The 23,779-nt window shown below is 36.5% G+C and overlaps 1 protein-coding gene across 11 annotated transcripts in view; it reads left to right on the top strand.

The window, feature by feature from the left end:
• Positions 1–23,779, top strand: part of EPB41L2 (erythrocyte membrane protein band 4.1 like 2) — a 194,697-nt gene that overhangs the window by 149,601 nt on the left and 21,317 nt on the right. For 2 of the 11 annotated variants that reach the window (XM_025042446.1, XM_025042447.1), the window contains exons 11-21: positions 349–521; positions 4,393–4,565; positions 8,796–8,831; positions 9,082–9,144; positions 11,040–11,186; positions 12,503–12,604; positions 16,074–16,223; positions 17,403–17,456; positions 17,656–18,222; positions 20,055–20,177; positions 21,982–22,080. In XM_025042446.1, the coding sequence (XP_024898214.1) occupies positions 349–521; positions 4,393–4,565; positions 8,796–8,831; positions 9,082–9,144; positions 11,040–11,186; positions 12,503–12,604; positions 16,074–16,223; positions 17,403–17,456; positions 17,656–18,222; positions 20,055–20,177; positions 21,982–22,080 (1,687 nt within the window). The remainder of the gene's footprint in view (positions 1–348; positions 522–4,392; positions 4,566–8,795; positions 8,832–9,081; positions 9,145–11,039; positions 11,187–12,502; positions 12,605–16,073; positions 16,224–17,402; positions 17,457–17,655; positions 18,223–20,054; positions 20,178–21,981; positions 22,081–23,779) is intronic. The other 9 variants (XM_025042450.1, XM_015600083.2, XM_025042448.1 and 6 more) reach the window with 9 other exon arrangements.

Below are 23,779 nucleotides of genomic sequence, written 5' to 3'. Positions count from 1 at the left end.
ACTTGGCACTTACAGCGAGGAGCAAGAATTCAGACATATGTGTTTATCTAAACGATTTAAGCTAATACAAATAACCTTTGATACACACTGAGAACAGCTGCATTTTTGCTTAGGTTGAGGAAAATGTTCATGAATACACACACGAATGTGGATTTATTCATCTTATCACTATCATAACGCTCAGTATGTAGGAAGGTCTATAAATAATGTTCTTTTTCATTGGAAACTTCAGGCAGCTTTTTTTTTTTTTTAGATTAATTATTCTTAATAAAATGAGATATTAAAATATATCGTTTTAAAGTGAAATCCAAACCCAATTTTAATTTTGTTTCCCTTTCACCCCTCCAGGCTTGTGTCTCCAGAGCAGCCACCAAAGGCCAAGTTCCTGACCTTGGGGTCCAAATTCCGCTACAGCGGCCGCACCCAAGCCCAGACCCGCCAGGCAAGCACCCTCATCGACAGGCCAGCGCCCCACTTTGAGCGCTCCTCCAGTAAACGAGTCTCCAGGAGTCTAGATGGAGGTAAACACATTTATGGTAGTTTGGGATTCCATAAATCTTTCTAATCCAGGGAAATCAGAAAATGTTGATCTAGTTAATAAGGCCCCTGGAAATACCCTGGAGGAATAACCATTTTTTTCTGAGTAAATAAAATGCTATTTCTTACACGCACAAGGAAATTTGGTAGTGTTTTGAAGTTGTCATTCTAAACCTGTTTTCTTTATACTGTCAATGCACACAAATATTAGCTAAGAGCTCTCACTGATGAGCTGTTGGGTAAGCACATTTTTACTGGTCTGACTTAATCGTGATGTCTTTTATGTGGCTTAATTTCTTGAACTCGTTAAGGGCAAAAATGTAATTCCAACAGTTTTTTGGTATAGTAACATCTGAACCTGTATTCAAAGGAACTTAAAACATTCAAATTTTTATGAGTTTAAAACTCTGACTGAAGCTTACCAGACTTTCCAGCCTATGAGAAACCATTCACAGTTTCAGAAGATCAGTTTAAATAAAGCTTTTTAACAAAAAGGAAATATAATATGTTCCTTTGTTCTTTCACCCGAGGGGAGGTACGAATAAATTTATATATTTTTTCTATTAGAATTCTAATTAGCTATATATTTGTAGTTTTTATATAAATTATACATGGAAATAAATTGTTGCTTCCTTTCATATATGTATCTTATTACCCTAATTTTGTGTTAATAGCGGGTCTTCTATAAGAGTTAATTTTATATTAGAATGCTTTATGAAGTACTTAATTTTTTTATACCTAAAAAACGTAATTGTTGTGGATAACTACCAGAATAAGTAGTTTTCCAACATTTTTTTGTTGATCTCAAAACATACATAGTCATATTAAATTTAAAATTTTCTGTTTTACTGGTTATCCGCAAAAACCTTTTTTGATCGCTTGTTAATCGTTCTTAAATCCGAATTTGAATAACTTATATTTTAAATAATTAATTAAAAAGACCGAATTTGCTAATAGAGAAAAATGCTCTCTCTCATTAGTGAAGGATTGACACTCCTTGGCCTTGATCTCTTTTTTCCTGGAGTAAACTTGGAAAACAAATCCTGGCTTATACATGGAGATACTTCCCAGGGTTTGTTGATGGGCATTTTGGTATATGTAGTTATTAAACCCTGATTCTGGGAAGTCTTCAGTATGGTTTTATGAGACCACACAAAATGAGTGCAAGAAGACCATAAACTGTCCACATTCCCAAATGTAGTGATTTAAATTTAGTGAATTATTAATGCACAATAGGTGTCAATGTATCTTTTAGCTAATTAACAACTGAGCATTTTCCCAGTAAATCTGAAAAATGTGCCCACTCTAAACATTTCACAAGCCTTACCTCTTGCCACAGAGAGTTTATATAAGTGCTGAGTAAATGCAATCACTGTTTAATGCCCTAAGAGAAATCATTCCTCTTTCTGGAACGCTATCTGTTTCAGCCTTTGTTTTCAACTATGAGGCTTTATAACTTATACTGCAAATTTTAGAGTTTAAAAATCAGAGTAAACCACTGTGTTTTCTTCGAGGTATATCAACTGTGCTCAAGGAAATCTACCATCTTATATGGGCAATTATTGCAGAGGGTTATAATAGGTCTGTATCTGAAAACAATGATTTTTACAAGTAAAAAAAAGCAACAAACATGGCACAGTAATCCATTATTTTTCGTTTTGTGTTCTGGACACTGTAAGTCATCAGATGGGCAAGTTATCAAAAGGATTATTGTGTTATTGTGAGAAATAGAAGGCTTTTCATACCAATACAGTGCCAGACAGCCAGTGAACGATTTGGTTAAGGCTTACATTCTCCTTTCTCCCTTCCCCCAAAGCAAAGCCTGGTACTGAGCTTTATTTTCCCCACCACTCCCCATCAATATATCTTTTTTTCATTGTTGATATGTGTCGTATTTTCTTTTTCCTGTTTAGTTTTTAAATTAGGCTAGACTAATGTGTGTATTACTTTAAAGCTTGACAAATTAAATCTTATTATATCAAATGTAAAATCAATGTGATATCTAAGATCAAATATCAAAATAAAAGTAAATCTAGAACAGCTCTTTTAGAACAGTGAGGTTCTGAGATTGGAAAATCAAACCAAAAAGTAGGCAAATCAGTCATTTAAGAAAGCTAACAACCAAGATGCATTTGAGATGTATATGAGAGCAGAGGGAAGCAATGATTTCCTAAAAGTGGAAAATAAAAACAGGGGCACTAGTTAGATGGGGTCTTCAGGGAAGGGAGGCCTATCTGAGGGAGAACCATTTCAGTTGAGTCTTAAAAAATGAGAAGGAGAATAAAGCATTGCAAGTAACAGGAGCAGCAAGTGTGAAGGTTATAAGATTAGGAAGAGCTTGATACATTCCAGGCTACAGTAAACAATGTGTTTTTTATTCTAGGTGTTGGAGGAAACCATTGTAGGGTTGTGTGTGTGTACACATGTGTACACACTTATGCAAGCACATAAATGCACAACGTTGCCTTGTTTAAACAATCACTTGGTGCAATGTTGAAAATGATTAGAGAGGAAGCAGGCCATAGGTTTGGGATTAGTCCAGGTGAGAGTAATGTTCTTGCCTTAGGTAATAACAGGTCAGTCAGCCCTTGGCACCATGAGCTCAGTGCCTGAGGCTCACAAGATTCTTGGGGTTCTGAGAGTTTTTAAGACCAGATAAAAGTTATTTGCTTCAAAATGCAAAAACTAACCAAAAAAAAAAAAGCCCCCTGCAAACAAATTAGTAAATGTTTAAAAGTATGCAGAGTCAACATTTTATCAATGTCATCATGTAACTTTAAATTTGAAATGTATTAAAATTTTGATATTACATCTGAAACCATTTCTAGGTCAGATTTTCCCATTTTGCAGTAATTTCTCAGTATGTGTAAGGGTGATTAGAAATCATAAGTTAAAAGTTACTCATAGGTACAAACTTTCCAAGGGAAAATTATTAGTCTTCTCAAAAGTTAAAAATAACTGGAAAATAATTATACTTAATATAAGATGCGAGTTCCTTTTATGATTTTCTGTGGGCTTTCAAAATTATGAGTACTTAAACGGCTGTGAAAGTCTTAAAAGGGATCTGGATGGTAAAATACAGATGGAAGAACTGGCCACATTTAGAAATAGATCCAAGGACTCCGTTGTACTTGCTGGTGTTGAGGGGTGGAGGAAGAGATTTCAAGGTTTCTGGCTTGATTTAACTGGGTGCAAGTATGAAAGTGGCAAAAAAAGGCAGGACTAGGGAAGGAGTTTTGGACAGGGCATTTGGCATGTGAGGGTGTGGATCAAAGTTTTGCTGAGGTAGGAGGGTGTCTATGTATTAGATTTATCATTAGGTCAAGTTGAGGCACTCAGGAGGGAGATTAGAAAAATTAAAACTATAAAACAGAAACATAGAATTCCCTAAAATCTGTCCTGTCACAATTTTAAATGGCATCCTCAGATGAAAGGTTCCTTTATGATAGAATTCTTTAAACTTATTGAAACAAATCATTTTAATAAATAGATAATTATTCATTGTAGTAAATGGTTTAGAAATAAGTTCAGGCAAAATCAACGAAACCCTAGAGAATCAAAATATTGCTTGCATTGTAAATCTGACCTATTGTTCTGACTGTCGTTTCAGCTGGTCTTAGAGCTCCTTCTACTGGCCAATTCCATCATCAGAGTTTATCCATCAAAAAACTAATTCAGAATACTTTTAGACTTTGGTAAAAGTTTAAAAATGAGTTTATTTGATATGTTGGTTATTTTCAGAGCAGCGTTCCTGTTGTCTACATGCTGCCTGTTTATCTGTGTACGTGAGGGAAGTTCCATAAAGCTTGACCATTTAAATGTCCTAAAGTAATCCAAATGATCATTCTTTACTAGCTCCCATTGGTGTTGTGGACCAAAGTCTTATGAAGGATTTTCCGGGCCCTGCTGGGGAGGTTTCGGCATATGGCCGCAGAGTTGTCAGCACTGCCATGGTCCAAGACGGGGATGGCAGAAGGGACATCAGAAGCCCAGCCAGAGCCCCACATGTGCAGCTCATTGAAGGAAAGGTATGGCACATTGATAGGATACATGATTTTAAATGTGTACTTAGACTAAAGGTTATCCGTCGCATTTGTATTTTCAGAACTTAATATTTAAAACCAGTCAGTGTATGGTCTCTGTTGATATAATTAACTCAGTTTTCAAATATATGTAGGCTCTTGCTGCTATGGAGAGAGTCTCTAACCTTTTTCTGAAAATTGTTCAAAGCAAAATATTCGACGTAAGTTATATTAAGGCAAGTAAGTATTTGACTGGCCTCTTTGACTTTCTTTATAATCATCCTACTTAATTAAATCCCCCAAATAGAAAAGCTGTTATGATTTGAAATTTATATTTGTTTGTTACAAGTAAATTTTAAAGTATAACCTTTAAAATTTGATTATTTTAATTACGTTGACTTGGATTTTTGAAGTGAACAAAAATGGTTTTTATGAAAAATATTTTTTATTAATAATCTATAACTTGATGAGAAAGAAATCTTAAACAAAGGGTAATTATTTTATGAAGTGAAGATGGTGTGTTGCCTTTGGCCCTTATTTGGTACATACACTTTAATGAATGGAGAAGTAGCCTGTGTCCCCTTTTCAAATTTGTCACTGTTATTTTATGTTATCTTGGGCAAGTAGAGTCACTTACAAGTTGATTTGAAGAGGCTTGGCATTCATCAGATCTACACAAAGCAACTTTTTAATTAGTAACATTGAAAGTATACATGAAAAAAGAATTCATTCTGTAGATTTAGAATATTTTCTAAATTTTAACTTTGAAAATTCTAAAGACATGCAACATGAATTTATAAAGAGTCTGCCAGATGAAGTAGCTGTCACTTTCTTAGGAATTTGACCTCTAATACTCAGCATAGAGGGAGGGAGAGGGGACCATGTGGACCCTTATGCCTCAAGGACAGGTGCTTCAGGTAGCACGTGCTAGCAAGGTAGCGCATACCTTTGTTAAAGAATTTGTGACTTTTGTATTTAAAAAATTATTTGTTTGAAAGTTATTTAGTTAAAAATAACAGAAATTGTGTCCAACAAGGTATTCTTCAACTGCTGAAAAGTTGTCAGAATCTTCTATAATGATGCTAGCGAGGCACCCAGGAGAATGACTGCTTACATCCGAAGCAGAAGAGCTCAGCAGTTCAGTTTCTGTTCCATTTTGCCTCTTTAATATGATACATCCAGTTATTTATTTTTTTTTAAGTTCTTTTAAATTCCAAAGGAAGTTCTGCTTATCTTCACTGAAGACTGGGTGTGTTGGCCTAATGTTTTGAAAGTCTGTCAGCAACCAGGTTTTTAAAAGTAATAATGCTCTTTGAGTTTCATTGGATCTATTTGCAACCAGTCAAAAAGTAATAATTCAGTCTATACCTATACATTTTATGTGGTAAAAGTAGTTGTTTTCCTTTTGAAAAATGAATCATTTAATGCATTTTCTAACTACTCTGTGTTAATACAGTCCCTACTTTAGAGTAAAAGTGTTTACTAACTACCCATTTCTTCTCTTTCTCTCTTGCCTTCCTTTTTCCTTTGAATGTATGTTGTGTGATTTCACCTTCAATCATGGGTTTGCTCCCTCAGTCTGTTTTCATATGCCCACCTTCACCACTCATCTGCGGTGCTTCATCTCTTTTCCCAAACCTTTTGCCAGTCCCTGAAATGGACTTGCTTTCAGACATTTCAGAGGAAGACCCCTTTGGGGAGGCCGACCAGATCACACTAGACAGCTTAGAGCTCCTTTTCACAAGTGAAACAACAGAGCAAGGGGACTGTGAGGTCACTGCCCTGGATTCTGTCTTGCATCCTACTCTAGTGTCTTCTCAGACTGACTGTCCTCCCACCCAAGAGAAGCCTCTAAAAGAGACTGACCACAAGGATTCTGAGTTTGGGTACTTTTCCTTCAGTTTCTACAAATGCTTTCTGTCCAGCTTCCCCTCCCTCCTGGATGCAGATGGGTATCTTGCTTTCCCTAGCCTCCCCAGGGTCTGGGTCTCTTTCCTCCCTGCTGACGTCCAGCACTATGTTCCTATCACCTCTCCTTCGTTTCTTCCTTCCCTCATCCTCATCTTCGGACTACTTCTCTCTGCTTCTCAGTCACTGCCTTTTTCCCTCACCTTTTCCCTTCCTCTGGCTTTGTCCCTCTGCTACCTGGAGGCTAAAGCCACTTCCTTTAATGTGTCTTATGACTGTGACTTGAATGACAGAACAGAGGAGGAGGAAGCAGTTGCTGGCACTCTTACATAAGCTTCAATTTGTGCGGTCAACAAAACTACACTTCCTCTTATTCCCTTCCAAATGTAGAGTGTAAACGTGTGCATAAATTTCACCATTAATTACCCTCCATAGAGTATGAGCTGCACATTTTGATACATATAACATTTTAGTGCATGAGAAATAAGTGTAGGCACCTCCTTTCCATTCATATCCTTTGAGTAGTCCCATACTTTCTAAATTAGAGAAAAATTACAGGATTGCTTTATAAATATCTAGAAAATACTAGGTCTTTAAAAAAAAGAGGTGAAGGGGAATCCGTGTTGCCCTTAATCCATATTGGGTCTGTTTGTCTTTCAGACAGATATTAATTCTGCTCTTTTAGGATGGAAACTTTGTTTCGATATAGAACATAGGATGCAGTGGACATAACTGTAATTGATGTATGTTAGGAGAGCTCCTTAGTATTATTTATTTTGTTAGAAAGCCGAGTTTGTTCTTACATATATGAGGATGACATTCATAAGTCTGATCTCAGAAACAACTTGTCTCTCTATTATTGTAGTATTTGGAGACCAGATGAATTTCAGTTTGTTTGTTTTTTTTTAACACTAAATCATGTAAATTATATGAAAGAGTCACTCATGTATTTTGTAAGGAAGATAATATTCTTTTTTTTTTTTAAACAAATGTGTGTGCAAAATGAAACACAGCTTTTTTGGAAATTTAGAACATATAGCCCTGAAACTGGGCCTCTTAGTGTTCTTTTATTTAAAATTAGATGTCTGGTTTGAGGATTTTACACTCATGTAGGGCTGCCTCTGCACTACCAGTCAGTGCTGATGTATACAGTTATGTTTCTGATTGTTTTGCTAAATGTGGTCTGGTGAGTTAATGTCTCATATCTTGTAGGTACTATCAATCCATAGAGTAAATCACAAAATTTAGAGCGAACCTAAAGAAAAATGTGAAGATAATGCTATGATTAGGCCTTATGGGCAAAACCACAATTCTTAAAGGTTACCTGAGGATGCCAAAGATGGATATTTTAGAGAATTGACTGTTGACCAAGGAATTGGAAGATAATTCTTACCAGATTTTTGAGTGACTGTGTCTCATTTTTGCCTTCTTATAAAAAAGATTCTTGGAGCTCCCTGCCGACTTCTCAGAAATACTTATGAGAAGTTAAAAATACTTATGAGAATGACTTAAAAGAAAGGGCATTTTGAACTCTCAGATTTGATATGATCATTTCGGTAGAGAAGAATATACAATATAATTCTGTTATCAGTTAACATGTAAAGATTAAACTGCTTTCCTTTGCTATCGGAATCAATATTTTTCTTTCTCGTCATTCCTTTCTTTGAGTCAGTAGTCATCAGTATTTGTTAGTTTCACATTTAGAAATTTATTGTTTTGGGTTATTAGATACTGAGAATTGACCAACTATGAACAACGATTCTTGTTTAAAGAATTTTATGAAAGAGAAGTGGCTGTATTTCAAAGAGCATTTTTAAGTATCTACTACTTTAACATGAATGTAGCAAAATAAACCAATTTCCCTTCAAGGAAAGAAATCTATGTTGAAAAGCTGAATACTAGGGTGAACATTTGTCCCTGATATAAAGCGAAAGCCAAATTTTACATCATCATATTTTGTACTAGTTTATTCAGATATTTAAAATTAGGACAGGTTGAATTATGCCATTTTTACACTCTCATATTTTCATGCCTGAGTAAAAAAAAAAAAGTATTTAAAAATAGTGCGTATAATCTAGGGACTGAGAAGGAGCGAAGCTTCCATTCTCCATTCCATCTTTGCAAAGGATCATTTTTTCATCATTTACACAACACTGTAGGTGAAGAAAGACCAAAGTGGCTTAATATTCCGCGTCTTCTGAGGGCCGCACAATAAAGGTTGGTAATTCTGGTTCACCATTGACGTTCAAATACAGCTTCTTTGCACCGATGGTAGAGTTTCCACTAATACTCCATTGTTTTCTGGCCATTTGCTGTGTGACTTTTCAGGCGAAGATTGAAGAAGAGGAAACACAGCTGGAGGAGGTGGATATTTTTTCTTCAAAGTTAAAACCTGGTGGCTGCTGCCTGCCATTATTATTGTGTGTGGGGTGATGCACTTTCAGGGTTTATTTGTGAGTTTTGCTTGTTGTGGCATTAGGGTCTTAAGATTTTTTATTACTCTTTTATTTTAATGTCTTAGACTTACCCAACTTTGGGTTGTTTCTGGTGCTTGCTGATTGATACACTTATGTTTATTTGCCTTTTCCCCCCTGTGTGTGATTTAATTTCACAGAAAAATTCCTTGAGAGTAGAAGGGGATAATATTTATGTCAGACATAGCAATTTAATGTTGGAGGTTTGTATAATTTAAGAAAACAACTGTCCTGATGGCTGCCAGGCTGCTGTGGACGGGAGGTCACGCATAGGCTGGCTGGCAACTTTCTTCAAGCACAGTGCATGAATTGCATGGGGGAAGTTCATCTCGGGAGTGCATGTTACCAGTCCAACTTTGTGCTCTTAAAGTGGCTTAGGTAGGAATATATCTACTAGAAGTTCTCAAAGTGACAGCTGGGAAAAAAAGTTCTATTTCATCGAATAAATAGAGTTGTTGTCCATTAATCTTCAAGTTCTATAAGGAAACCTATTCTCTCCTAATGGGTTATCTCCAGGGCGTGGAATCTGAATTATATCCCATTCTTAATATACATTAACCAGAACAGATATTTGTTGATCTGTCATTAAATTATTTTACTCTTGATCTGTGTCCACAATTTTTTTTGGAGGGGAGAGGGCGACACTAAAATCTATGCAATTAGCACTGTGGTCCACTTAAAGTGTTCCTTTTGAGGGTAGGCTAATTAATGGGATTGTTTTCATTAAAAAAAATAGAGATGGGATAAAAAAGAACATCTAGCCACTCAATTAGGATGTAAATTATATTCCCCGTGTCACACGAGAACTTTTTTTCTCCCTTTATTTTTGGGTAGTAAATGGCAATATATTCAGTGGAGAACTGCAGTTCTCAGTAATCTGACTAATCTGTTTGGTTGCTTTTGGCAGCTTTGATAATTGTTGGAAATGTATTTTTGCATAACTTACTAAAATGCCTTAAATTGTAATACATAACATTGCTTTGAACAAGTACAAGAAATGTGCCTGATCTCAAGCCACAGTCATTTTTCCATGCCATGCAAAGTTGTTTAGATTTTCATGAGTTTTTGCAAATGGCTATAGAAGCTCATAGGTGAGCTACTATGCTTGTGCATGAATATGGAATATCTAATTTTATCAGATGCATGACCTGTTCCTCTGGGAGTGGGATGAAAGCTATAATCCACAGGTGGCCCCCGTAATTTTTGAAATGTAAGAAAACATAAAATTCAGTTAAAACCATTTCTTGAACAATAATTAGCTTTGATTCCCACAAATACCACTTATCAGGGCCTACTCCAGTGAAAATCAACTTGGGAGTTTTTCTTGCATCTTTGTCTATATAGGGACCACTTGGTATGTGGAGCGATTGGGCCCCACATTTGTATTTGGCAAGTACGTGAAACCAGTATGACATTGACTAATTTTATAGAGGCCAAATGCAAGCAGCTTCTGTAAGCCGTTATTTATTCCTTAAGGATTAAAAGCCACTGCTGGAACTTCCTGAAAAAAGTCAATCGTTCATTCCCCCCACCCCCCCTTTTTTTTTTTGTTTGTCTTGATGGATGATCTGGCTTTCCTGTCAAGCCAAAAGTGCTTCTCAGTGCACCTTTCTCTATTTTTACTTAATTTACTGTGTTCATAGAATGCAACTTTAGTAGTAGCCCTAATCAGAAAAGCGAATTTATAGGAACAAAGTCATAGGCTACATTTCAAATCTAGCTATTGGAAAGAAGATTTATTAGCCATTTTGAGTATTAGTTCCATAATTTCCTACTAATAATGTAAATAGTTATTTCTTTAAAAATTCTAAACAGAGAAAACATTAGAACCCTTTGAAATGTGCATCATAAAAAAATTACACATTGGCTTTATTTTCAAATTTTTAGGAACTCACTAAGCTTGTTCATCGGTGATAATATGGCTTTTGAGACTTGGCATTTTTCTTGCTTTAATATGGTTTTTTAATCATAAGTTTGCTTTGTCTTATTATTATTTTTTTTTTGGTTTTATTTTTTATTTTTGTCCTACTGGGTTTTTTTCCTTTTGGATTTCCCCACCCTCCCCATCCCCCACCTTTATCGCGTTACATATTGCTAGGACCTGGATAAGGCCCAGGAGGACATACTGAAACATCAGGCTAGCATTAGTGAACTCAAGCGCAATTTTATGGAATCCACACCTGAGCCGCGCCCTAATGAATGGGAAAAACGACGTATCACACCTCTGTCCCTACAGACACAAGGGGTATGTCATTAGCTATTTGTTGGCTATATGTCTCATTCCAGCTCAGTTAAACTCTCTTATGTTAATCTCGGGAAGTTACCAAATGTTCTCATTTAGTTTTTTTTGTTGTTGTTTTAAATGTAATTGCTAACAATTTTTTAAAATACTAAATATTTATTAACAAATGTAATACACATTGACCTAGTTCTTAGGTAAATTGTATGAGTTTCAAAATACTCTTGAAATAGTTTCAGAATAACAATTTTATTATAGTAAATTAGCGGCAATCAATTGTTAGAAACCGACATTATATGGTATTTAATAGTAAGCTTTTCAGATATTGACTTCTGAAATAAGAAAGTTTACTTAATAAATAATGTAGACCATATTTAGAATGGTTTAAGGTCATTACTGTGAGACAAACGGGTTAAACTTAGCTTTGAAGACTGATAAATCCTGTTGAAAACTTAGAGAATGTTATATCTTACAACTTAATACTGAAACGTCCTAGTAATGAAATGTAGACTAGTGTTTTAAAAACATTTTCAACCATAACATCTCTTCAAACTCTTTACTTCCATGATTTACTTCTCCCCACCACCAATATAAGTATTGCCTTTAGAATATATTCTTAAAATACTGCTACATTCCTTCCTATCTACATCTGTTCTTTACTTATGCTCCAAAATCTCTCCTTTTATCGACCAAGAACTTCCATGGGCTCATTTATTGTACTTGAGGAGACAGTGATTATATTACATTTAATACACATTTTAAAAAGTGTATCAAGGTGTCACCGTCCAATTTTATCTTTTCCCTTTCACTACATTCCTCACTTCTCTTTAAGTTCATCATCAAGTCTGGCATGAATGTTGCCAAATTGGATACTTTTGATTTAAATAGTCTCATGCTATTTTTATTCACCTTTTCTTAAAAAGCAAAACTGTTAGTTGCTTTAAGTTTGTGACAGCAAAAGGAAAGTAGCTCTTTAAGAACAGATGAGCAAAGGTAATTGCTGAAACTGAAAAAAAACCCACAAAACTTTTGAAAATATTAAGATTTAAAACACTATAGTAGAGTCCTATGAAGTTGTATACAACTTAAATTCTTATTTTTTGATTTCCTGAAGATATTAATGTTCATATTTCAGCAATGGACTCTAGAGTGTTGTGTTTTCTAGAGAAACAGTGTGTGTTATGCTAAGATTTTGGCCCCCCTGTATGTGCAGCTTCATCTGGTTTGTTGCGCTGACCCACACAGTTTTTTTATGTTTATGTTGCTGTCGATGTGATGTACTCGTCTTATTTGTTGATTTTGTCTATTGTTTAAAACAATAGAGAAAAGGAGACCATCTTTTCAAGGATATTTTATCCATGAAGGAGAAGCATCAGATGGCGGCAACACGGACAGTTGAAGAAAAAGCCCAGGAGGCAGACAAGGTGTTCACCTGGCACCCTTAGATATACTCTTGCTTTCTCCTCTTTTCCTTTCAGTTCTGTTCACAGGATTAGATACTTTTGTTCTTATGTATCAACCTAAGCTTTTTAGAAATAATTTTTGAGCATAAAAAGTTAAATCTCCATGTATAAGAGTAGAGGATCATTAGGTGAGATATTGCAGAAGTATTTTATTTGAAAATCCACTATTTGAAACGAAGACATGTCAACTAATTTAGTTGATAAGTGACCCCTAATTTTGATGTATGTGGCTGGCATTTGGGAAACCATGACTTCATGTGAAAATGCGCTGTTTGTACAATGCTCGTGCACACTGTGGTGGTGTTAAACTATGTGTGATTTAGGTTACTAGTTTACTAATTACATTTGGAAACCTTTTGAATTTTCATTTTTAAGATTTTTAATAAGAGGAAAGATTTTGGTGTACCACAGCAGCCCCTCAGATCTCTCTCTGTGCTCCTGCATATATGAAATATCTGGCATTATTAAGAAGTTAGCTTTCTGTTGCTTTTACATTCTTATTTTTCTGTTTCCACTGATCTTGCTTAGCCAGCTGGTCTGCCTATTAATTTCTGGGACTTAGAGAGCTTAGAGTCTATCGGAGATAGACATTGGACATGTAAATCGGTAATTAGAAAATTTGAGGTACTAAGAAGGAAGTGTTAAGAAAATGGAATAACAGTGTTGTGTTGGAAGTTGATGGGGTAAGGCTGCTGAACTGTGTGGTCAGGAAGAGCTAGCATTTGAGTTGAGACCTTAAGTGATGGCAAGGTGACAGTTTTTCCACGTGTAAGAAAGAGCAAATGCAACAGCCCCAAGGCAGGAACTAGTTAAAGGAACTGAATGACCAAATGAGAAGGGTTTAGGACCGGTCAAGGAGGTCAGACCCCAGATCCTGTCAGGGTCCTAAAGACCACATCGACAGTTTGGAATTGTATTACAGGAGTGGTGGGGATGCCAATTGAATTGCTTTAAACTGGATAGTGACATAATCCTTTGGATCTGACAAGCATCCTTCTGATGCTGGCTGGATGAGGAATGGATTACAGGAGATATTATTGAGAACAAAGATCAGTAATAACGAAAAAGTGTTTCCACAAAATTCTGATTTTCTTAATCAGTAGAGACCATTATTCATCAGAACATACAGTGGGGTAGGAGAGGAGGCAAACTAAATGGAAAATGAAGTCTTGTCCTACTGGAATTTGAGATGTAGTTGAGGTGAAATATTTCCAGAATGCTGCAAATGAGAAAGATAATGTCATAAAGCTAAACCAAATGGCATATTTATATACTCTAAATGTTAGTGTGAAATCCCATAGCCAATTAGACTCTGTGTGAAATGACTTTAATATCACGTTTTAAAATATATATTTTTAAAACTTTATCCTCTAGAAACATGTCAAATGGTATATTTGATCAATGTAATGTTCTTGTACTTTTTGCAGTAGGAAACTTTGGTGAAGATGTTTAAAATTATCGCTTTTCTGGATGTCATGGTTTGGAAATGTACAATATCAAATATGATGTCATAGAAGCTCCACTAAAGTGACGTTACATGAAATTTAAATCTGGAGTTTACCCACTGTTAAGCTTCTAAATGGTTTATCTGCACTTGAAGTTACTGCTTTTTTCTTATTTTTTCCCTCTCCAGCACATGAAGGAAAATACATATTTGACATACATATGGATTATTGTAACTGCAATCATCTATTCTTCTGTTCACCCAACACTTATTGACCATTTGGCAATGTATTCGCTTGCCCCCCACCTCCCAGCAAATCACGTATCACTACTATTAGTTGACAGAGTGTGAGCAGTTAAGTCTACTGGAGTGTTTTGGTTTTTAGCAGAATATCTTATAAATTTACATCTTTGTTGCATCTTCATTTTGCTACTGATTTTGCAGGGTTTCTTGATTATCTTTAAATTATAATCCTTAATGAAATGTAAAATAAACAATTATGTATGAGTATAAATTTTCCAAATTTTCCAAATTTCTATAATATGGATTTAGAGATTTATATATTAAAAAAAAAAAAAAACAGTAGTAGTTTCTCATTTAAATACATCAAACTTTCAAAGTGGTTTTAGTTTGAATACAAATAATTTTGAGAATAGAGCAGAAAATTGGAAACCAGATCACTTAGTCTTTACTAGGTAAATAACTCTACCGTATATCCTCTTATGTGTTGAGAGAATTATGGCACATTTAAATTCGTGTAATCTCTTATGAGTGTAGAGATTACATGACTATAGTTTTAAGATATTTTTGAAGATAGTTTATTGAATAATTAAATGCATGACACTTATTTAAACTCCCCAGTGATCTCTTATTTGGAAGGACACCCTCTCCACCCACTCAACCCCCAAGGGTGGTGTAATTATGGAGATTGTAATTAAGCTGAATTAGTCCATTAGCGTTTTTTTCTCTCCTGAATATTGTGAATGCTCGTAGCCCTCTTCATCTCACTGTCCCTCTTCCTCACTGCTCCTAGTACACCATGCCAAGGGGCATCCCAGTCACTCCTTCATCAAGGTCTCTGAGCAGTGGGCTTATTAGGAAGTACACCTGCATACTTCTGACATGAGGCGAAGCTTCACGGTGACTCTTTGCTGTTGGCATTCCAGGTACCTGGGACAGTCCCCAGCTTTCCTGCTGTGCCCTACTAGGCAGGTAGGGACCATTGCTTTAGGGCCAGAAACGTAAAGATTAAATTTGCCTTACTAGTTTTGCAGGGACAGATGATTTTAACATGGCTCACTGAGTTTTCACCTGAGTTTGTCTTCCTATTTAGAATTCTTTTCTTTACCTGTTTGTTATTGGAAAAAAACAAGTACTGTTTTCTTCATTCCACATCATATTTAGCATGTCTGAGGGGATTTCTGTGAGTCGCTGTCACAGCACTTACTGTACAGTTAAAGTGGTGTGGAGAAGGGAAAGGATCTAGGAGCTGGAATGGTTGGGGAAGGCTGTACATGAAATATGGGACATTAAGTGGACCTCAGAGAAATGACAAAATTGGCAAGGCCCAGAGTACGTAAGGGAACGCATTGGAGACAGGCAGGTAGCGTCACCAAAGCTAGGACACAGGAATGGGCGATTCAAGTGTAGGGGCCCCTGTGCAGACAGAGGCTCATGCCACAAAGCTGCCTCAGAAATAGACAAAACAGTGTTTGTGATTAAAGCTTTAGTGACAGACCAAGGAGTTTTAGTTGGTTTCCATAGGTTAGAGCTATCAAAGAGTCTCAAGCAGAATGGAAAGCTGGTATTCGGATAAACCACCACATGTGCCTGCTACAGAATCTTTCAGTATGCTCACCTTTCTTTCAATTTATGCTATTCTGTGATTTTTTTTTCTTGTGTAACCTCTCCTTTCTTTTAATAGGTCACTGCTGTCTGGTCTGGCTTATTGTTAATTCTTTGCTCTTCCTTTTCTGACCTCTCTAGAGCCTAGAAGAGGAGATAACATCAATTTTGTTTAGTGAAAAGGGCTTTTCTGATAGCATGACAGCCACCACTTGGACAGCAGAGGGCACTGTTGTGAACTATAATGCTCCTGAAAAGCTTTCTTCCTCGCCCTTCTCACAGTTGCTTGAGGTGCATTTTACTTTGTTTCCCCTGTTTTTAAAAGCCACATATGAGAGTGATTTTTATTTTTCAAATATTCAGGAACTCTTCCACTCAGTGCTTTCACCAATTTCATTGGTGAAATTAATTCTTCCTGGGAGAAACATTTAAGAAATAATGACTGAATTTGAACATAAGGAAAAGAAAAAGCTTGGATGTTTCTCTTGCTTCTTTTGGGTGCCTCCTTACCCCTCTCCTCCAGAAAAATCTGCCTAAATTCAGAGAATCATTTAAACCAGCTCAGATTGAGAGTTGTTAATATGTGGAGGTAAAGCCTCAATCAAGTATAGAAGCTCTAAGTATGCTTTGCAGAATTAAAAGTATTCAAAGCCTTAAATGTCTTTCAGGCATCTTCTGATGGCTTAGTGAACATTTAGGTACTATACTACTTAACTAGATTTACTCCCAAGAAGTAGATGTCTGCAGGGATCAGGAGTGAGCATCTCCATATAAAGTTGGTTCATTTCAGTTTTCAAAGATGCTAGAGAAGAGGCTAAACTCAAAGAGAAAACACTTGGGGTCGTTATTGACTTCCACCCTAATGTTATATAATATCCCTTTTGCTGATCTGTAGTACAGTTTGGGATGTATCATAGATTATATGTATTATTCCTTCCCATTCCATTTTTGGAACAACTATTTTTCTGTTAATAGTTATCTGAGACCAACTATAAAAAACAAGTTAAAGCTGTTTTTTAAATGAGCCAGCAGAAAATAAAGGTTCTCTCTTAGTAATACTATATTTATTTAGGAATCAGGGTTTCAGACAGGCTGTATAGTCTGATTAAAGTCAAAACTGTGATGAATAGGTTTTATAAGTTTCAGAATTTATACTTTAAAATAATCAATAAGCTTAGTGTAATTCCAGTTTTTTTCCCTACCTTGTCAACTATGTAAGTAGAGCTTATAGGTATAACTTTCATAAAAACACTTTATTTCTTTGGGAGGATGCTGGCTGTTTTGTGTTTTTGTTTCTTTTTTGTAAGCTTTTTGCATTTGTCTTGATTGTCTTTTATGTGACCTTGAGCAAAGGATTTTGTAGATGTTGATTCTTACTGTTCTGTCTTTGCAGTGTCAGATGTTTGTTTTGGTGGGTGTTGAGGTAAATCTTTATTGATTTTGTGTCCTCGGTTGCTTTTTGTTCCGCAGAAACGCGCCCCTGAGCCAGAAGGGCCTTGCACTGGAGCCAGCGATGCTGCGAAGGTCCTCCCCCTTTTCCATTTAACACCATTGCTCAATGCTTCTGACGACCCTCACGTTTTCCCTGCTTCCCTTTCAGTCAGCCATCATAATCATCTTTGCTTTTCTGCATTACATGAGCCTACCATCAGTTAATTTTGGTTTCCATCATTTTCATTTATTCATATATTTTTGTTTTCCCTCATCCATTTTTTTTGTGCAGAGTTCACATGAGACTCTGAATGTAGTGGAGGAGAAGAAGCAGGCAGAGGTTGGGAAAGACGAAAAAGTAATCACTGAAGAAATGAACGGTAAAGAGATATCACCTGGGAGTGGTCCCGGGGTGATCCGTAAGGTGGAGCCCCTGACGCAGAAAGACTCCACCTCCCTGTCTTCTGAGAGCAGCAGCAGCAGTGAGAGCGAGGAGGAGGAAGACGTGGGAGAGTACCGGCCCCACCACCGCGCGACCGAGGACACCATAAAGGAAGAGCAGGAGGAGTATGAAGAAGAGGTGGAGGAAGAAGCCGGCCGAGCAGCCAAGGTAGTAGAGAGGGAGGAACCAGTGCCAGAAGCCAGCCCAGGCAAACGAGCAGGTGCCAGTGTCAGCACAGTAGAGACAGTGACCCAGGAAATTGTAGTTGCCCCAAAGATATCTGCAGAGAAGAGTGTACACGAAGGCGCTATTAAGCAAGACATGAGTGAAGAAACAGAGGACGAGCAACATAAAGTTAACGGAGAGGTGTCTCATGTTGACATTGATGTTTTGCCACAAATTATTTGTTGTTCAGAGGTAAATGGGAGACTCAAGCGGGAGCTAAACTCTGGAGCTCTTTCTCAGGTGGACAACACCTGCCTTTCTTCTTCTCCTGTCCACCCAATTCTCCTTCAGCTTTTTCAACAAGATTCTGGTTTTGATGTCTCATGGGAGGAAGCGGGGAGCACTGCTGTGTAGATTTTCTGCGAGCGCGGGCATGGTTGCTAGCTGCTTTACCGCCACTGGATCACCTGACCGTAAACTTTCCCACCACCACCACGTCATCTTTTCATTCTTGCTTCACTCTTGAATTTTTCTTTGCATGTTCTGGATGTTTTCAGCTTTTCGTCTTCAGTTGCACTGCTTCCTCCTACTAAACGGCTTTTTCGTCGATTTAATTAGAAAATTGTGTATGTGTTGTTGAAAAGTGGTCACTGAGTGTGTGTGCTGCCGTCGTCATGACTGGGTTTGACTTTTTGGCTCATTCTCTCTTCAATTTAAGATTTTTAGAAGTGGCAGCAGGCTCTGATTACCATGGTGCTCTGAATTCAACATCTGGCAGTGATGAAAACAGTATTTCTTGAATACCGTGATTTCTGTTTTTAGGTTCCAGGGATTGTATGGTTTGGTTAGAGCCTTTTCTTTCCTTTTAGGCAGCCAGAGGCTAGACTGTTTCATAAGAGATTACTCTTCTTTTCTGTCCTATCATCAATTCTGGATTATTCGCAAGTCGATCATGTATTGTGGATATGAGTCTTTTCTTTTTTCTCTATAAGAAAGAGAGCTTTCCACACTCCTCTTAGATTAAGTCTTGGTCTCTAGATGCAGTTTTAGTTATGCTAAGGGAGGGCGAATGTTCTTGATTTTAAAACTAAATGCCCACCATGTAGGAATTATCCATATTTGTTCTCTTTGATGGGCTGGAAATCTTGAAGTGACTTTGTCTTGAAATAATTAAATGGATTTTTATCCATTTAATTTTTGTGTTACTTTAAAAAATGCCTGTTTCACTTCAGAGAAGACATTTCGAGAGTCTTGGAATGCTCTGAACCATTTTCCTCATTTATATACAGTTGTTCCTCTTTAAATAATTACACTTGAGAATTTTCTCTCAGAGAAACTACTGTCATATTTTGGTAGTAGTATAGGCTGGTGCTGTATTAGACATACATGGTCAGCAGACTGCAGTGTTAATAGGCTGTGAACCTCTCCTTTAAAGTTTTTAATTGTTCAAAGCATTAATGCAATGATGGTGGACTAGTGCTAGATATAACAGTTTAACTTATGTAATAGAGAAGAAACACTGCAAATTTTAGACAGGTATAATTGAAAACAGTCAGACTCAAAAATATTCCTTCTGAAAATGGAATTTTCTTGTCAATAGGGCAGAAAGGGCTTTTGGGAGAAAAGAGCAAATCTTAGCCTACCTATGGTGTGCTAGTTACAGGCAGTGGACCTTCACACAAACCGTGTGGTTCTTTAAACTTCAGTAAAAATCAAGGCAGGTCACTTCATGTAGTTCATTCTGTTCTGTTTTCAATTTTATCGTTACTTGCCCTAAGCTAAAATATATGTATCATTGTGCACTAGGCTTGACATGTAAGTAGTTTGGGACCATCGTAATTTGAAGAAGCGTACCATAATTAATGCAGCCATTATGTTAATTTATTCTGATCATATATATATGTGTGTGTGTGTGTATATATATGATATTTGAAGGAAAGTGTTTTGTTTTAGATTATTTACATCTACTCTTTTGTGCATGAGTGTGTGTTTGGATATATTTCTCACAATTATTTTCGAAGGCTCCATTAAGCACTTTTCATAATTACCTCTAGAATTTATTTTTCCTTTCCTTTCCACCTTAGCCACCAGTGGTGAAAACAGAGATGGTAACAATTTCTGATGCCTCACAAAGGACGGAAATCTCCACCAAGGAAGTCCCTATTGTCCAAACTGAGACCAAAACCATCACATATGAGTCTCCACAGGTACTAAAGCTCTAGATTTGGACTATTTGAGTTCTTTTTTTTATTCAGTCTGATTCTGTTTTCATTCTGTCTTGTCCTAGTTTACATGTTTCTGATTTTGACATCGCTTTTTATATCTCCGTTCCATAACTGAACCTCAACAACATAATTTGCTCTGTTGCTTCTTAGATTGAGATAGAGAGCTGCAATCAAATTGATGACCCAGTAATTATGTGGGGAAAGCATACATATGATCATTTAGGACAGGCAGTACCAATCTTGTTCATATTATTGTAAGCCATTTCTGGCCTGATATGCCCAGGAATGTTTGTGTACACTTGGGAAACTGATCATCTTATGAAGTTTATTGGATATGATGTAATTTGTAGGGTTTAGACCCTCCCCCCTTCAACTCCATGAAGATAGATCCAGTCAACTCACTCTTGCTTGCAAGTCTACACACTGCACACACATCTGTGCTTCTTCATGTGAGATTATCTTCTGAAGACATGTCATCATTCTTATGTAAACGTAATACTGTCTGTCTAAATAATTATCAGATTTGTCGGTTTGATTTTAGATATCAGACATTGATTCTGTAAAGATTTGAAGTAAGCATTAAGATACTTAACCGTAAGGGTAACGTAAAAGAGAAGAAGGTATCATTCAAAATGGAATGGTTTCGAAATTTATACAATTGTTCACTCAACTGAGAAACTTAGTGTTCATAGTAAGATTGTACCAAGGTGAAGAATGGCAGATGATTACCCTCTCAGATTACTTTTTTTTTGAAAGGTTTAATGTATGTATATGTGAACTATTCCTCAGAATTATTTTTGATATGTTATCTTAAATGTATATAATATGCATAGATCCCACATAAGCACAAACAGGTTTTTTATGAATGAGGGTGGTGGGAAGGCACGTACTCCTGTGTTTCTGTGATGGTAAGTGCCCTCATAAAAAAGTACATTGCATGAACCAAGTTCAGGAGAGATTTCCTCTTAACAAACAATAAAAAAAGGTTCTGGACCTTCTGGTTATTTCCTTGTGTCAGTCTCAGGAAACAGGAAGCAAATATAGTTGGTGATCTTAACATAAACTACTAGGATAGTAATTTTCTTTATTATTTCTGCTAGTAAATTCCAGAACTTCCTACCTTTTCTAATATTAAAGCAAACAAGTTAAAACCTATTTAGATATATCATAGGATTTATATATGAGATATATATGTACGTAGAGAGAGCACATATATGCATATGTATTTAAATATATGTCCCCATATATATGCTCACAACACAAACTATTGTAGAACAGTGTCATTTTTTAAAAGTCTACTAGAGATAAGGAAATAATGAAATCATGCAAGTTTAAGTATACTGTAGTCAGGTTTTGTTGCTTAGATATCTGAGAAAATGTGTATTTTTACCCACCTGTGCTTAAACAATAACAAAATCAGCACTTCTGGTCACTGGAAACTTCTTTGCCTGATTCGCTAGTTCTTCCTTGAGCTTCTACAAACAACCTTCAGTCAAAATCTCTCCTGTAGCTTTCAGTCCCACCTTCTACTTCCACTCTTCCTTTTTTCTCTCTCCCTGTGTATGGGATTTGCTTCTCCATGTGCATTTTGCCTTTGCCTTTACTCTCTTTAAATGCTAGCCAATCTCCTGGTCAGTTAATTACCACTATAAACATGCAAAGGCAGGTAGCATCTTCTGCCAACTGCAAAGATTTTAAAAGATGCATATTCGATGGGGAAGGGTCTTTTCTGAAAACATAATGGACGTTAAGCATTGCTTTGTATTTTTCCCCCAACTATCCAAAGATTGATGGCGGGGCTGGTGGTGACTCGGGCACGTTACTGACCGCACAAACCATCACTTCTGAGTCCGTGTCGACAACAACAACCACACACATCACCAAGGTAAAGCAATCCAGGGGAATCCTAGGGAGAGGATGGTACATTGCAAACAGGATCTTTTCTTAATTGTTTCTTTGTTCCTATACACACTTCAAAGTGATACACAGACAGTGCCAGTGGAATAAAAATGCCTACATTTAAAGTATCCAAGAAATTGGGCTTCATTGACAAATGTATTTAAATAAAATTGCAGTTTTGTAAAGTACAAGGGGGTAAAAATATGTTATGAGTAGCTATACCTAAGACAACTAGCTGTAACAGAATTTAATGAAAGTGGAAGCACAAAAGGCTGGTAAGTACAAATGAGCCCACTTAACTGAAGCAAGTGAGTGAAGACTTATTCAGAATTTTCAACAGTTTGTTCAGATAATGTAAATTTTCCCTCACTGATTTAAAATACTTGTATGTTGACTTGGGGCATTTTTCCAGATCATTTTCTAAATGTTTAATACCAGATGACCAGTGATTCTCAAAGTATGGTCTCTGGACTAGCAGCGGCAGCCTCACTTGGGGACTAACTAGAAGGGTGAATACTGTGGCTCCACTTCGGACCTACTGAAACCTTGGGTGTGTTTTAAGAAGCCCTCCATGTGATTCTGATGCATACCGAAGTCATCAAATTTCTCTCTCCAGCCTTATTTTCAAGTATTTCCTTTTGCTTCTACTTTTCACATTTGGTTAGTGCTTGAAGGTCTTAAACATATCTTTCGTGCTTTCTTCACCTCATATTTCAACAAAAAAACCTTTGTACATTAAAAATATGTCACAGATGCAAGATGGTATTGCTGTACATTTTAAAATATATCCAATTATTAAGACCTAGTGATAAGCCTTGTTTCTTATGGTAAAGTGAAGTCACTTGTGACATAATGTATAAATTTATCAGAGGTGTAGAAGTTGGTATGTGCTTTCTCAGCAATGTGTGGATTTTGCTCACTGTCTCTTTAGGATGTCACTGGCATATGATCTCTTCAGTCTCTGTCATGCCCCAGGCTCTATTAGCTTGTTCCAAGCCAGTAACTCTGTGTGCAGTTCACCTAGGAGTTCCCGCCTCCAGGTCTTATCACACAGCCTTTGTTCAGCCCTACTCCATGTCCACATGTACAACTATGTGCAGAAACTGTAATCAAATCAAACATTGAATGACTACCTTTATAGCACCCTATCACATCTTAATATCTTAAACCAAATCCAAGTCCTTTTTTTATTATTGCACTAAACCACATGATTTGTATGATAAATCAAGCAGTGAAAACGATAACATTAAGCAATTTCCCAAACCTAAACAAGATACCTAAATTGTTAGAATTCCTTGTAACTTTATATAAACCAAACGATTATTTCTTCTTTTTATTCTTTTCAAAAATTGGCAAATTGGGAGTGAAGAAGCTCAGGAAATTATAATGGAATGTCTCAGTGACTATATGGATTGAATGGCAGCTCTTCCCTCTTAATCTCACCTAACTCTTGATACTGTAGTTTTAAACTTGCTTTCGATTGAGGAATACTTAAGGATGCTATCATTTTAACAAAGGATTCTCCATTGAGCTTAAAAGTAAAGTTTTCCAGAATATCAGTCTTCCCCACTCAATGTGCATTGCCTTATGGTGATCAGAAGGTCTTGGTGTCCTCCATCTGTTTTCTCTGATTATGTGTAAACATGCTTTAGTGATTGCCCTTTCTTTTTCTCTATGACCTTTAG

The sequence above is a fragment of the Pteropus alecto genome, unplaced genomic scaffold (assembly GCF_000325575.1).
Source record: "Pteropus alecto unplaced genomic scaffold, ASM32557v1 scaffold79, whole genome shotgun sequence".
In the NCBI taxonomy this organism is placed as follows: domain Eukaryota; kingdom Metazoa; phylum Chordata; class Mammalia; order Chiroptera; family Pteropodidae; genus Pteropus; species Pteropus alecto.
The sequence above is the reverse complement of the archived record's forward strand: the minus strand, read 5'-3'. Positions and strand labels throughout refer to the sequence as shown.